Source organism: Saccopteryx bilineata, chromosome 3, assembly GCF_036850765.1.
Source record: "Saccopteryx bilineata isolate mSacBil1 chromosome 3, mSacBil1_pri_phased_curated, whole genome shotgun sequence".
In the NCBI taxonomy this organism is placed as follows: Eukaryota; Metazoa; Chordata; class Mammalia; order Chiroptera; family Emballonuridae; genus Saccopteryx; species Saccopteryx bilineata.
In genome coordinates this window covers 16,160,603-16,175,010 of record NC_089492.1, presented here as the reverse complement: position 1 = coordinate 16,175,010, position 14,408 = coordinate 16,160,603, and the positions used below count along the sequence as shown (strand labels likewise).

Here is a 14,408-nt window from a genome sequence, read left to right as displayed (position 1 = left end):
TTGAAGTTAGCTAAGTAAGCAACTTTATTCTTCTCACCATTCATAACTTTCCAAGCCAGTGACACGATAAAGCAAGACTAAAATGTATTTTTATTGCAATTTCCTGTTGAAGGAAGAGCCCTTCCTGACCTTCCTCCCGTAGCAGAGCCCCGTCTGGCGCAGCAGTGTTTCCCTCGGCCCGCGGGTCAGAAGAAACTTATCAGGAAGTTTTAGTCACCTCATTGGGATTTTCTGCCATTATCATTCCTCTACAGCCGCAAATCTTCAGGGCTGAAAGACAAAAAGAGCAACATTTGTGTGTTCATGAACTGTATTCACTTCCACTTGCAGGAAGAAGGAAGACCATCTTTCTGATTTAACATGACAGCCACTATTCATCTATAGACACTGTATTTAAATTTTTGGTGCAAAACTTTACAGCCAAATCCTTAAAAAATAGAATGGTTAAGTGACAATTCTCAAGTTCTTCTGAGAGTATAAATACAGGCTGCTTTGTATCTATGCATGAATATATCTCATAATTTAAATTCAATTTCTGTGTTCTATTTTAGAGCAGTTTTTCAGTCTTTTTCACAGAAAGGATTATTGTGATCTTTACGATTCATATAGAGATATGGATTTACCTGATAAAGGCAAATTTTAAATGTATAAATTCCCTATTTATTATTATACACTAAGTTTAATTTCTCTTATGACCCATATACAAAATAAATATATAAACAATAACTTTTTGATATTTAATTACATACATGAAACTGGTCTTTTATCATTCATATATTTATAGGATTAATCATACCTGAAGTTGCTTCTAGTAGTAAATAACAACAAATAATATTTGCAAGGAAATGTTCAATTATAACAATGAAGAAAAGGAAATTATAAAAAAAACATAAAGTTCGCTGTTATTTTTTACACAGCATATGTGTAGGTATTGAGCTCATGGAATTTTCGGGAGGAACTTATTACTAAGTCAACTAAATAGATATTTTTGAAACAGCTGTAAAAATATTTGACAGTTTGAGTTCTGATAAAAAGTAGATGAACTCTACTTGCCCTGAAACAACTTATCTGGTCCCTTTCTACATTTACAGTGTGTTTCCTTAAACAAATGACTCACAAAATACTAGACAGCCCCACTATGAAGACCAACAGGCTAGAGGCTGAGTAAATGAACTATATTACAACTTCCAGTTACTGCTTAACTCCGAGGAACCCAGCACTGAGCTGGGAAACAAGCTAAATCTGCTCCCCCGTATCAGCCATTCCAACACATTCTAACACAGCAAACTGCAGAATCTGGTCACTGATTCTGACGGCTCTTTCCAAACATAGAAACTGCATCCAAAGCCTGGGAAGTGACCGTCTGAAAGGACGGCTGAGGGTGCTCTGAAGTGTAGCTTTCCACCTTTGGCATGTGACTCAATGCAATCAAAGCTACGGTAAGAGACACCAGTCCATTCTGAGAAACAATTGCTTCTCCCGTCCTGCTGGTTCATAGTTACAAAAGGGTGGTGGCGACGCCATTGAAAGAAATCTAACAAGAAGTCTCTGTACCTCCAACTAATAAATTAAATGTGCTTAGTCACAGTCTAGCTGTTTCCACAGCAGAGGTTAATTTACTAAGTAACAGTGAGATGACAAAAGCACCTTTGAGGGGAAGTAGAAGTGGAACTGCGAATATGGGGAAAGGGTATGATCGGTAAGGAGCGGAGACAGCAACCTGAGGGCAGCAGGGCGCGCAGGCCCAGATCTGGCTCAGGACCTTTTCGGAGAAAGAGAGGGGGATGAAGATGAGGACTCCGGTAAGGGGACAGCAGGTGATGAAGAACAGGTTCAGTAGTTGGGCAGCAGGAAAGCCGCATGTTTGGAGCGAGGGAAGCGGACAGGCGAGGGAGAGGGAGGCGAGGAGGAAGGAGCTACTGGAAGACGGCAAGGCAAGGCCGGCTGCCCACGTGCAGCCGGAGAACTCCGTGAGCAGCAGAGCTATTTACTGGTTCAGGACAGGGGATACGGCAGGAGGACGGGCTCAGAGGGCAGAATGCTGGATTTGAATTCTGATGACAGTTGGACACAGCAGGCAGCTAGCAATTAGGACTCGGAGATTAGGAGAAACGAGGCAATGGGGAGGACCTCTGAGTCTCTGAGAAGATTCCCTTTCTTCTCCCTTCACTTCCACATATCAGGTGGCCCCGATTAAAAACCTCCAAGAGCCCTTCGCTGCTTTTTCGAAGTTCAAACACCTTGGAATTCAATACAGAACGCTCTGATGACATGGTCCCAGCTAACCTTTCTGAGTCTTTTTCTTAGCGAGAAAGATAGGGACAGAGAGAAAGAGAGAAGGACAGATAGGAACAGACAGGCAGGGAGAGATAAGAAGTGTCAACTCTTTGTTGCAGCACCTTAGTTGTTCATTGATTGCTTTCTCATATGTGCCTCAACCAGGGGGCTGCAGCAGACCAAATGACCCCTTGCTCAAGCCAGCAACCTTGGGCTTCAAGCCAGCAACCTCTGGGCTCTGGCCAGCGACCATGGGGTCATGCCTACAGTCCCATGCTCAAGCCAGTGACCCCACATTCAAGCTGATGAGCCCGTACTCAAGCGGGCAAACTCGGGGTTTCAAATCTGGGTCCTCTGCATCCAAGTCCGACGCTCTCACCACTGCGTCACTGCCTGGTCAGGCCTAAGTCATATTTGATATACCTATTCCTCTACATCTGGTCCTGTTACTCTACTTGCTGTGGAATAGGTAAAATCTTTCAGAGCTCTGGATTTGGGTACTTGAAATTTCCTTTTTTGGATATCATCTTTTATCCTGCTTGAAGGGACCTGACTAATCTTTCAATATCCGCCTCAAGATTCAAGTGTGCTGGGAGGCCCTCCACACCTCTCCTTTCTAACGGTGGCAGGGCTCCTTTCTCTGAGATTGCCACTGAACTTCATGCGCGCTTCTACCTCAGTGTTTCTGGAATACTTGCCCTTCTGGAAATACATGCTGTTATTTCTGTAAATAACATGGGCTAAGTGTTTAATAGGTTCCGTGAAGTTTACTACATACACTACTGCGCGTTTATTACCTCATCCCATCCTCCTCACTGCCTTGTGACGGAGACAGTAGCATCACATCCATTTCACACCTGAGGACACACAGGATGGCAGGGCTCTCGGCAGCATGTGCAAGCACCATTCTATTCCACGTGAGTCCCGTTCGGCTGCTGGGTCCTTTGAAGGCAGGGTCCCAACATCACTCATCTTATCCGTCCAATAATTAGCAGTGCCCAACACGTAATGAATGCTTGTAAGACATTTGTCATTAGAGTATGGTGAATGCCTTGAAAATGCTACTTTGTTTACAAACTTATCTTCTTTCTACTGAGTAATCAGGGGGGTACAATCTCATGGCCAAGGACTAGATACTTCAGATGTTGGCCTGGCTAGAAATATCAGCTCACACTGGAGACAATTAAATACAATGTGTCCGTAAAGTCATGGTGCACTTTTGACTAGTCACAGGAAAGCAACAAAAGACGGTAGAAATGTGAAATCTGCACCAAATGAAAGGAAAACTCTCCCAGTTTCATACCTATTCAGTGCAGTTCGATGTGGGCTCACGCACAGATCTTTTAGGGCTCCTTAGGTAGCTATCCCCTATAGCCTCTACAGACTCGTCACTGACTGTTGGCCTACCAGAACGGGGTTTCTCCACCAAACTGCCGGTTTCCTTCAACTGCTTATCCCACTGAGTAATGTTATTCCTATGTGGTGGTGCTTTGTTATAAACGCTCCGATATTCATGTTGCACTCTGGTCACGGATTAGAATTTAGCGAGCCACAGAACACACTGAACTTTCCTCTGTACCAGGGGTCCCCAAACTTTTTACACAGGGGGCCAGTTCACTGTCCCTCAGACCGTTGGGGGGCTGCCACATATAGTGCTCCTTTCACTGACCACCAGTGAAAGAGGTGCCCCTTTCCGGAAGTGTGGCGGGAGCTGTATAAATGGTTTCAGGTGGCCACATGCGGCCCGCAGGCCGTAGTTTGGGGATGCCTGCGTACTGTCCACATCTCAACTGGCATGGCCATGGGCTGCTCCGCTGTATACAAGGTGTTACATCATCATCTGCGCATGCTGCACATGTTGTCACATCCTACAGAAACTGGGAGGGTTTTCCTTTTATTTGGTGCAGATTTCACATTTCTATCATCTTTTGTTGCTTTCCTGTGACCGGTCAAAAGTGCACCATCACTTTATGGACACATTGTAGTATGCGACATTAGGAGGTGCCCGTGGGGAGAAAGGGAAGTTTTTACACTGACTGAATATGCATCTGTTTCTCTCTCTCCACACAAAGGGAAGCAGGCGCACATACAATGTATTGGTATTGCCTCTGCCCTTGCACTAAAAGAAGAAACTCAAGATGACAGAAGAAGGGGGAGGGCAGGGCTAGCTACCTGAGTGCTTCTCAAACTTCAGTGTGCGTGCCAATCACCTACGCTCTTGCAGAACTGCAGATTCTGATCATTCGGTCTGTGGAGGGGCGCACGCCTCCGCATTTCCTCCCTGCTCTCACACAATGTACTGCGGTCCACACACCGGACTGACCAGCAAGGGTTGGCCTCAGACCCACAGAGCTAGTCATATGGCAGAGGAGATGGCCACCTGAAGATGTTCAAGAGCCCAAGAAGCACGTTCTGAAAGAAATTTCTAAACTATGCTAACAGAAGCTCACAGACTTCCTTCTTGGCCAGAGACGATTCCACGTGATATATGATCCTTCCTGGCTCTTTGCCCACCAGAGGATGTTATTAACAGGTAGTTTTATGCTGTTCTGATACAATAATAAGTAATTTTTAATTATAATAATCATGTGTACTGGGTACTGAAATTCCTTTGGTATTTATCATCAAAGAAAAATTAAGTTGTGGTCCATGTAATTTAGTAAGTGAAGAAAGGTCAGTGTATTTAGGCTCTTTAAAAGTTGTTAATTTATCAATGGCAACACTAATTAATCAGAATTGAATTCTGAGATTATGGTGCTTACATATTTATCCTATTTTATGTTTAGATCTACCTAATCTCTTTATGACAAATTTTCAAAGCAAGAAAACTGGCATCTAGTATATTGCCTTTATACTATAGTTGGTTAATTATTATTTGAAACTTTAATGAAATGGTTTAATCTTTTGTCAGAGGTCTGATGAGTGATTTATAGTCTACATATGCTTTAGTTCTTTGTCACTGTTTCATTGCCAGTAAATTATGAAGTTTAAAATAAAAGATATTATATAAGCTTAAAAAATTGTAAAGAATACTATTTTATTTATTTTATATATATTCCTAAGATTATTTTTTAGAATACAATCTTAGGAAACCTTTAAAGAGACACTTCAATGCTATTACTGATAGCTAATAATCTATTTTTAACAGAAATTTACTTTGACAGAAATATATGTTATATCTTAACATAATTAACATATTCTTTTCTTTATATCTGTAATACAAAGTACCCAAAATTGGGTATATCAGAATTGCTCTAAACCACAGATTGTTAAGAATATTTCTATTTTAGTTATAGTTATTAATCAAGGTTTAAGTACACTGCAAAGACCCACATATTGACCACACTTCATGAATTAAAAGTCAATTCCTCTTCCAGGGAAATAAGGCTCATTCATTCATTCAACAAAGATGACTGAATATCAGGTTCAACTGGGGGCACAGGCAACCCAGCAGCAAACAAGACAAAGTCCTGTCTTTTGCGAGTTCATTTTCTAACACACACACACACACACACACACACACACACACACACGCCTACAGTGAAAGCTAAAAGTTTTAAGCTTTCATATATGTGCCTAGGAATACTTGGGAGATTTAACGAATCTTCAAAGAGTTATCCAACCTAAGACTTTCTCTAATTTATCTTCTAAATTGTGCTGTCTCATAGCTATGCAATGTTCTATAGCAGTAATTCATTTTGTACTTAATACCTGCCACCAGCAGAAAACTGCCTTTAAACAATATAGCTTGACACAAATAATGTTATCACTTTTTTGAATGAGAAAACAACTTATAGAAAGATCTATCTGAGCTACAGAAAATACTCTATGGTCCTTGTGATTGCTCAAAAATGATGAAAATCACACTAAATTTCTCACAATTCTCATAGCAGTTGTTTACTGCAAATCCCAATCAAACTACGGCCTGTCATCCATGGAAAGAAACCAGCAAGGTACTGCACCTCGTTAAAATGACACAAGGGTACCTCAAAAATGCAGAGACTCCAAGTAGAACACAGATATGACAGAGGCCCACGCATTTACATTATTTTAAAACAGGGACTTCAGGAAAATCTTTTGAAAGATTTTAGTTTTCATTGTGAAATGGTGGAAAATATATTTGGCTTGTGAATAAAATGAAACATAAAGCTATAAAACACCTATGTCACAGTTTACTTAGAGACACTTATTTGCCCCATTAAAATAATTGATTTCTAAGGAAAGAAAAGCATCCAAATTTCATTTGTAAATCCATAAAATTGAGTCTAACTTAAGTGAAATAAATCTAAAAATTTTAATCTCCCTTAGATCTAATGTCTTTTCATTCCTAAATAATATTTTTGTTTATTATTTTTTTATTTAGTGAGAGGAGGGGAGGCAGAGACAGACTGCCACATGTGCCCCGACCCACCCAGCAAGCCCCCTGTCGGACAATGCTCTGCCCATCTGGGGAGTTGCTCCACTGCAGCCAGAGCCATTTTTTAGCGCCTGAGGTGGAAGCCATGGAGTCATCCTCAGTGCCTGGGGCCAACTTGCTCTAACCGAGCCATGGCTACAGGAGGGGAGGAGAAGAGAGAGAGAGCAAGAGAGGGAGGGGTGGAGAAGCAGATGGGTGCTTCTCCTGTGTGCCCTGACTGGGAATTGACCTAAATAATATTTCTTGGTATATTGCTCATTCCAACAAAATATTTAAGACAAGAATAAAATTTGGACAGTGGAGTAAACTTAAAAACAGTAAAAGGTCAGTTTGGTTGAGTTTTAAGTCATTTCCATCATATGGATGCAATTATTTAGAATCATCAATTGCAGGACATCAGGTGACATCACATATTCCTTGAACTATGGGCTGTCCAGGCAACAGCAGCAGAGAAGGGGTGCCTTTCTAGTCAGTTCCTCTGGCCCCACACCACCAGACCAGCTTGGTCAGAAAAAGTTCACCAGTGCTTTAAAAAATAAATAAATAAACTGATAAGGCTGCTAAAAAATTATTTAAATCATATTACTGTTTCTTCAACTAACAAGAATTCTTACATTCAATTATTGCATTAAACTCCTAAATTCTGTTGGTTAAGACTATATATGATTTAGTTTTGGTCATTAATATAGACATTGCTTTTTATTTTTAACAAGTAGCTCTAATCTATTCACATCTAAAAGAACAGTTTAGAATGTCTAATTTGAGCAACATTCAGCACTGGAAATACTGAGGTAGTATATGGTTGAAGCCAATGCTGAGCTGGTTAAAATGAATGGGAAAGTTGGAATGTAACCTTGCTCCCCAAGTCCAGCTAATAACTTCTGACTCTGAAAAGCAGCAAATTAAATTAAATCTTGCAGGAAAATGCCCATGACTAGAGTAGCATGGAATTATGGAAAATCTTCAAGATGTCTAGATACTAACTCCTCATGGGTTTTTGAAAAGGTACAAGTCCTTCTCCACTGTCCTTAATGAAGTCTCAGATCTGAAGCACATTTTCTAAAGGCATAGGTAAAATAGTTTTTTCTTCCCTCTGGGTATGAATTTAACTAAAACTGGACAGCTGTACACTTTTAGGATTAACAGCGTTTGCATCAGAGGGCATGTGGTAGGTTAAATCTCTGCTGTCTGCTAGAACCACAGACTGGACAGGATGCTCACCCCCTCTCCTTTCCAGTGCTCCCGTTCCAGCGGGAAGAACCCTCTTCTTTCCACAGAGCTGCCGGAAATAGCAAGTAACCCCGGGCACCTAATCGCACCACCAGGAAAGAGAATTCCAGGGCCCACTGTGGCTGTCCTCATACCCCCACCCTTCATCCTTACCACCCTCTCTCCCTTGCGGGCACATCTCTGATACCACGCTCTGTAAAGAGCATTAACCCTTTGAGTAGTGAGATTTTTCCTGCTTGCTGAGCCCTGGGAGTGAGTTCTTTTTCAAAAAATGAAATTAGTTCTAGTTACAGTTTTATTAACTTAAAATCATGTTTGTTTGATAACCAATTTATGAAAACAAGAAAGACATACATTTACCTTTTTTTAATGCTGCCTTACTTACACATTTTTATAATAAATCGATCGTACTTGGAATGGTCAGGAAGCACGAGAACATATTGTACATGAACGTTCGTGCTACTCAAAGGGCTAAGCACTAGGAACAAGGGTCTTCATTAAAGATGTCTGTTTTCAAGCATTTATTGATGCTGAAACTTTCCACACTTAGTTTCTCTACAATGCTGAGGGTTCTGCTTAAAATGAAGCATAACTGATTTAATGGGTGAGAAATAAAAACCCATTTTTTTTGGGGGGGGGGTTATCACTGTGGATAATTTGAAGCAATTCAACTTGAAAATTTCCACACACCTAGATTTTCCTAAGAAAAGCACTGCTACAGAATTTTTTAAAAATGAAAACAAAGGCTTTAAAATGTTCCAAGTTTTATTTTTAACCTACATAATGAAAAATTTCCATTGCAGTGCCAGCATTATAATTTCCATGATTATTGTGGTTTTGTAATGTTGGCAAAACTGCAATGATTATGGAAATAATTATTGACAGTAATAAAATAACCATTTGAAAGCTATAATCTCAGACAACTGAGCCGTGAAGAAAGGCCAGTGCTATTGTTTTTCCTTTGAGAAATAAGTCGTAAGTGTATACCCTACAGTCACCACTTACACATGGCACACATATCTACTCTGCACCATCCAGAGACCCAAAATATAACTTCATAACATTGATAACACAATTAATATATCCATGAGATGCAGATACTAAAATACCAAGTATATCCATTAATTTAAGAAGTGCGGGATACAGGCAATACTTCTCATATGGAAAATGGCTTTCAGTCGTAAAAAATATAGTTTTCTCATAAAAAAAAAATCAGTTCTTTCCTTCTTGTCTACCATTGCTTTGAAAATGACTAAAAAACTAGCATAAAAAAAATCTCACGTAGGCTAAAGTTAGGCCTGAGAGACTACAACTTTTGTAAGTAATTTAATTTAAATGAAATTCCAACACTGGTAGCTTTTAATTAAGATGAAAACAATTTTGTCAGTTACCAGCTGGGTTCAAAATTTAGTCTGACAATTGTTATTGTTGCTCAAAAGCTTTTATTCTCTAATAGAAAAATTAATATTTAACCAAAAGCGAATGATAGTCCCAATGACAAAATGTACATTTTAATATTATAAACATATCTCAAGTCTTATTGCTAGGGAAACAAAAACCAAAGCAAGCTATTTCTGTGTCCATTTATTTATGGAGCGATCCAGGTGCATCTGTTCAGTCAAGTCTCTGCAGATTCACCAGCGCATCTCTCCTGGAGAAGTTCCAGTTACTGCATTCGAAATAAAGATTATATTCTTGGCTTAGTGATTTTGGGTGGAACGAAATAATATTTTAAGCAAGTTCCTTCTCCAAAAGGAGAAAAAAAAAAAGTTTTTTACTCATGAAAGCAAATCTACCAGCAATCCAAAATCCCATTTTCAACGGACTGCACTGCATGGTAGCTCAAGTATTTTCATTCTAATTCTAATGTACATAACATTTAATTCTAAAACTTGATGACACTGCAAACAACTAAAATGGCACAGTCCATCAGGGCAGTCACTAGCCCCGTGAGGCTACTGAAATTTAAATTAATTAAAGTTTTTTATGAGTAAACATTCAGTTTCTCAGTTGATGTACTCAGGAGCCACATGTGGCCCAGAGGTGGTTCTACATTAGACCGCTCTGATAATCAGTGTGCAGAGTTCCATTAGGTAGTCCTGAACTAAAAGCTCAGCTGGTTCTTAGATAACAAATTGTTGGTTAATCCAAAAATGCATATTTTTCCTTATTACATGCATTCCATGGTAATAAAAATAAACAGACTTAATGTTAGCTCTAATGTGCAGAATAATAAAATGTTAAATGATTTATGTTTAATAAATAGTATACCTGTATCATGATATAGCCTCAAATTTCAATAGGTATACCTGTACCTTATTTTTGGAATACAATTTAATACACAGATGTTGTGTGGCTACTTTAAGAAAGGATCACAACTTCAATAGCACAAAAGAAAGCCTGGCATCTAACACATATTCCTGCCACGGGGCAATCCATAATGCCACGGGGCAATCTGTAATGAGAAGAAAGGGCAAGAAAAGCCATTCCTGGGGGAGTAACTAAAACACACATCAAAGGTTCTAAGTTTTTCTAAAAGTCTATTTAAAAATAAGTATAGAAGAGCCCTTTCTAATTCCATTAATATGAGAAAAGCACTCAGTCACCATTCTAATCAGTTTTAAATGAACAGGAATTGCTTAGTAAAATGAGCACTTTGAGCAGCACGCTTTGACTAAAGTAACATTATATATACTTTTCTGTGAATGGTTATAATACTATACTTCCTGGTATAACTGATTTAGAATACACATTAGAATAGTCATAATGTACCACTCTGACTGCATAATATGTGTTTTGGTCATTTATTTGATTAAATAGCACCTTTGGTATCTCTAGTTGAAGAAAGGGAAGTATCACACTCTTCTTGGTTAGGTATATAAATTAATTTACGGCGTTTCTATAAGACAATCAGGTATGACATATTTAGATTTACAGAACTCTGTACAGCAGGGGTCCCCAAACTTTTTACACAGGGGGCCAGTTCACTGTCCCTCAAACTGTTGGAGGGCTGGACTATAAAAAAAACTATGAACAAATCCCTATGCACACTGCACATATCTTATTTTAAAGTAAAAAAAAATGGAAAAAAAACAAAAACAAACAAACAAAATGGGAACAAATACAATATTTAAAATAACAAGTAAATTTAAATCAACAAACTGACCAGTATTTCAATGGGAACTATGCTCCTCTCACTGACCACCAATGAAAGAGGTGACCCTTCTGGAAGTGCGGCAGGGGCCGGATAAATGGCTTCAGGGGGCCACATGTGGCCCGTAGTTTAGGGACCCCTGCTGTACAGCATAGTAATCTACCAAAACTTCAAGGCCTAATGAAAATACACTTTTAGCATATAACTTATTAAAACAGGGTATCTGAAAATTACATATGACTTTAGTACATTTACATAAGAGACTACAAGAAGCACTCAAGTAGAGTGGTTATGACCATGCTCTAACCTAGTTAGGACCTAGAATTAAATAAATGAAAATGAAGTAAATAATTTCTTTAGGCTCTCTCCAGTAGCACAGCTGCTTAGAGCATTGTCCTGATATGTCAAGGTTGCAGGTTTGATCCCGGTCAGTGCACACACAAGAATCAGCCAATGAATGCATAAATAAGTGGCATAACCAATCTGTCTCCCTTTCTCTCAAATAAAGAAGAAATTTCTTTAATAGCAATTTCTCCAATGTGTGCTAGTGCCTATTACAGTGTTTTGCACAAAAGAGACAGCTAATATGTATTTGTTAATTAAATAAATGAATGAAGCACTTTGCTTCTATGAAAATAACACAGGTTTTGCAATGACACAGTTTGGTCCAAATCCAGGCTGTAAACCAGCTGACCCTTGGCTTTCTTTTAAAAACTAGGAATAAGCCATTCATCTTCCAGGCCTGCAGAGAGAACTAGATACAGTGCATGGGAACCACCAGCACAGCGCTGGGCAGCTGCAAAGTGCTCAGCGATCACTGATAGTATTTATTTGCTCAGCGTATGCAGATTTAATCAAGGAGTACTTCAACACACAGCAGCAAGTTAAAAAGATTTAAACAAAATACACTAAATACTTCTGTGTGGAAATCTGAAGATATATATACTGGCCATGAGTCAATGATTGGATTCCTGGGCATCAGCCAATCCTGAGAAGGCTTAGCTTTTCAGGAGGAACCTATCTGAACAAAGAGCCAATGAAGGGACAGGATTTGCAGAATACAGGGGGCAGCGTCTACTGGAAGATGAGCTGTCTGGTGTAGGTCACGCAAGGAGGAGGTGTGGCGCTCTCGAGACTGACTATAATTCTGTAAACATTTGAGGCTCTGTAACGTGAAGCACTGGTCTGTGCGCCGGGAATGCAATAATGAACAAGACGCAGACCTTAGTCGTGAAGAGCTAAATGTGGTCATGACAGTTACGCAGCAGAAGATGGCTGGGCACTGAGTCTGCCCTTGATGTTCAGGCAAGGCTTCTTACAGGAGATGACACGTAAATAAGAGTTAGCCCAGACGATCCGGTGAAGTAACAGCAGAACAAGGGCAAGGAAGAGTTAAACTGCACATAAAGACTGCCGATCTTAAACAGTCCGCTCCTGCAGGAACAGCGCATGCGCGGGGAAAGCTCACACTGGGAACCAGGTTGTGGCCAGGCAGAGCGGCATGGAAACATTAGGGGGGAGACACTTTGTCAAATCTAAGCAGCTTTCCAGGTCTTAGGTAGAGGGCACTGTACAGAGGAGAAGGAAATGTGTTTTGCTTTTCACTTTGGGTGAAGACTATCCATAAGTAGCCACAATTAATGACTTTTCAATAGATAATATTCTCCGCTTATTGAAGTAATCTGGAAAATGGAAATTGCTTTGTTTTAGGTAATGACAATTCATTTATCATTCCAAGAGAATACAATTAATCCAAGTAACGTCATCCCAAACAAAATATCTGACAGTTATAGGCACCTATGAACATCCTTGCACTTACCGAGCAAGGCCTTAACTCTCAGACACTTCGGGTTCAACGACCTGCGTCTAGACTCTCTTTGCAGGTAGGAGCTGCAGTGTCCAAGGAAGGAAACATGAGTTCACTCTCCCCACCTCTAGGGCCTTACATTCATGGAGAGAGAGGGTACGAAACTCAGCTTAGAAACAGGACAGGCAGGAGAAAGACTTACGGAGACCACACTCGTGGGAAAGCATCTCTCTCTTCTTGTGAGTACTCGTCTAGACGTTTGGGCACCTTCCGTGGTTGTGGGAGTTCTTCCACTAAATTCTTAAGAATATCTTCTGGTATATCCTGGGTTAAATAAAAATGTTAGCTTAATTTTTGTAAAATATATGCCTTAGTAATAAATTAGTAATGCTTAGTAAGTATTAGAAAATAATAAACAAAAGCAATATTTATAAAATGAGAAAAAAAACTTTGGACAATCTTGACAAACACATTTCTCACGATGTCTTCAGTTCAGACTACTAAGTCATTAAGTTTTACTTTTTTTAAATAGTTTTATTCCCCTCCTTTCAACTGCAAAGAGGCACCACCCTGGCTCGTTTTCATGCTTTTTCATCTGATGAATGTGTGTACTGGGTCTACTGCTTCTGACGCCACAGCCTTCCAATCCATACTCGAGAAAGAAAGCTGTCCGTTTGTCCCCGATGGATAGGATAGCTGACCTCTTGGGTATGGCTGGCATCTGTCTACTGGGTATCATCAATACAAAAGTATCTTTCCCATTTCAAATAGTTAAGTACTCTGTAGCATGATGTTTGAAACTGTAAATATCCTGTTCTACAATAATCTTTTATCTCTAGAGATGACTATAGGATATGCTGATAATGGTCACTTTTCTAATTCAGTATTGTTCCTACATTATTTAGATGGTATTCTTCTCTAGAAAATAGCTTTTCTTTTTCCAGAAAGGAGGAGACAAATTACAAGTTAAAGATGATTTTTAGACTATCATTGTGGGCTCACAGATTTTTGTTTCCTATTGAACATAGTCCATTACTATTACTATTCATTTTAAGGCTAACACAGTCCCACATTTGGTCAATGGGCACCAATTCACGCTGCCTCCTATGTTCTTTTGATATTTCTCTCTTGGTGTCTGAGCACTGCCTTACTATCTGTTACTTACTATTTTTTTTTATTTTTTCAGACACAGAGTGAGAGTCAGAGAGAGGGATAAATAGGGACAAACAGGAATAGAGAGAGAGGAGAAGCATCAATCATTAGTTTTTCCTTGTGACACCTTAGTTGTTCATGGCAAGGTTGCTGCTTTCTCATATGTGCCTTGACCAGGGGGCTACAGCAGACCGAGTAACCCCTTGCTGAAGCCAGCAACCTTGGGTCCAAGCTGGTGAGCTTTGCTCAAACCAGATGAGCCCATGCTCAAGCTGGTGACCTCAGGGTCTCGAACCTGGGTCCTCTGCATCCCAGTCCAATGCTCTATCCACTGTGCCACTGCCTGGTCAGGCTGTTACTATTTTACTGTC

The 14,408-nt window shown here is 39.8% G+C and overlaps 1 protein-coding gene across 1 annotated transcript in view; it reads right to left on the bottom strand.

Annotated features, from left to right (window-relative positions):
- Positions 1-14,408, bottom strand: part of MRPL13 (mitochondrial ribosomal protein L13) — a 41,125-nt gene continuing 26,717 nt past the window's right edge. The window contains exons 6-7 of the mRNA XM_066265749.1: positions 13,088-13,209; positions 1-270 (exon numbers count right to left, since the gene is read on the bottom strand). Coding sequence (XP_066121846.1) covers positions 249-270; positions 13,088-13,209 — 144 coding nt within the window. The 3' untranslated portion in view covers positions 1-248. The remainder of the gene's footprint in view (positions 271-13,087; positions 13,210-14,408) is intronic.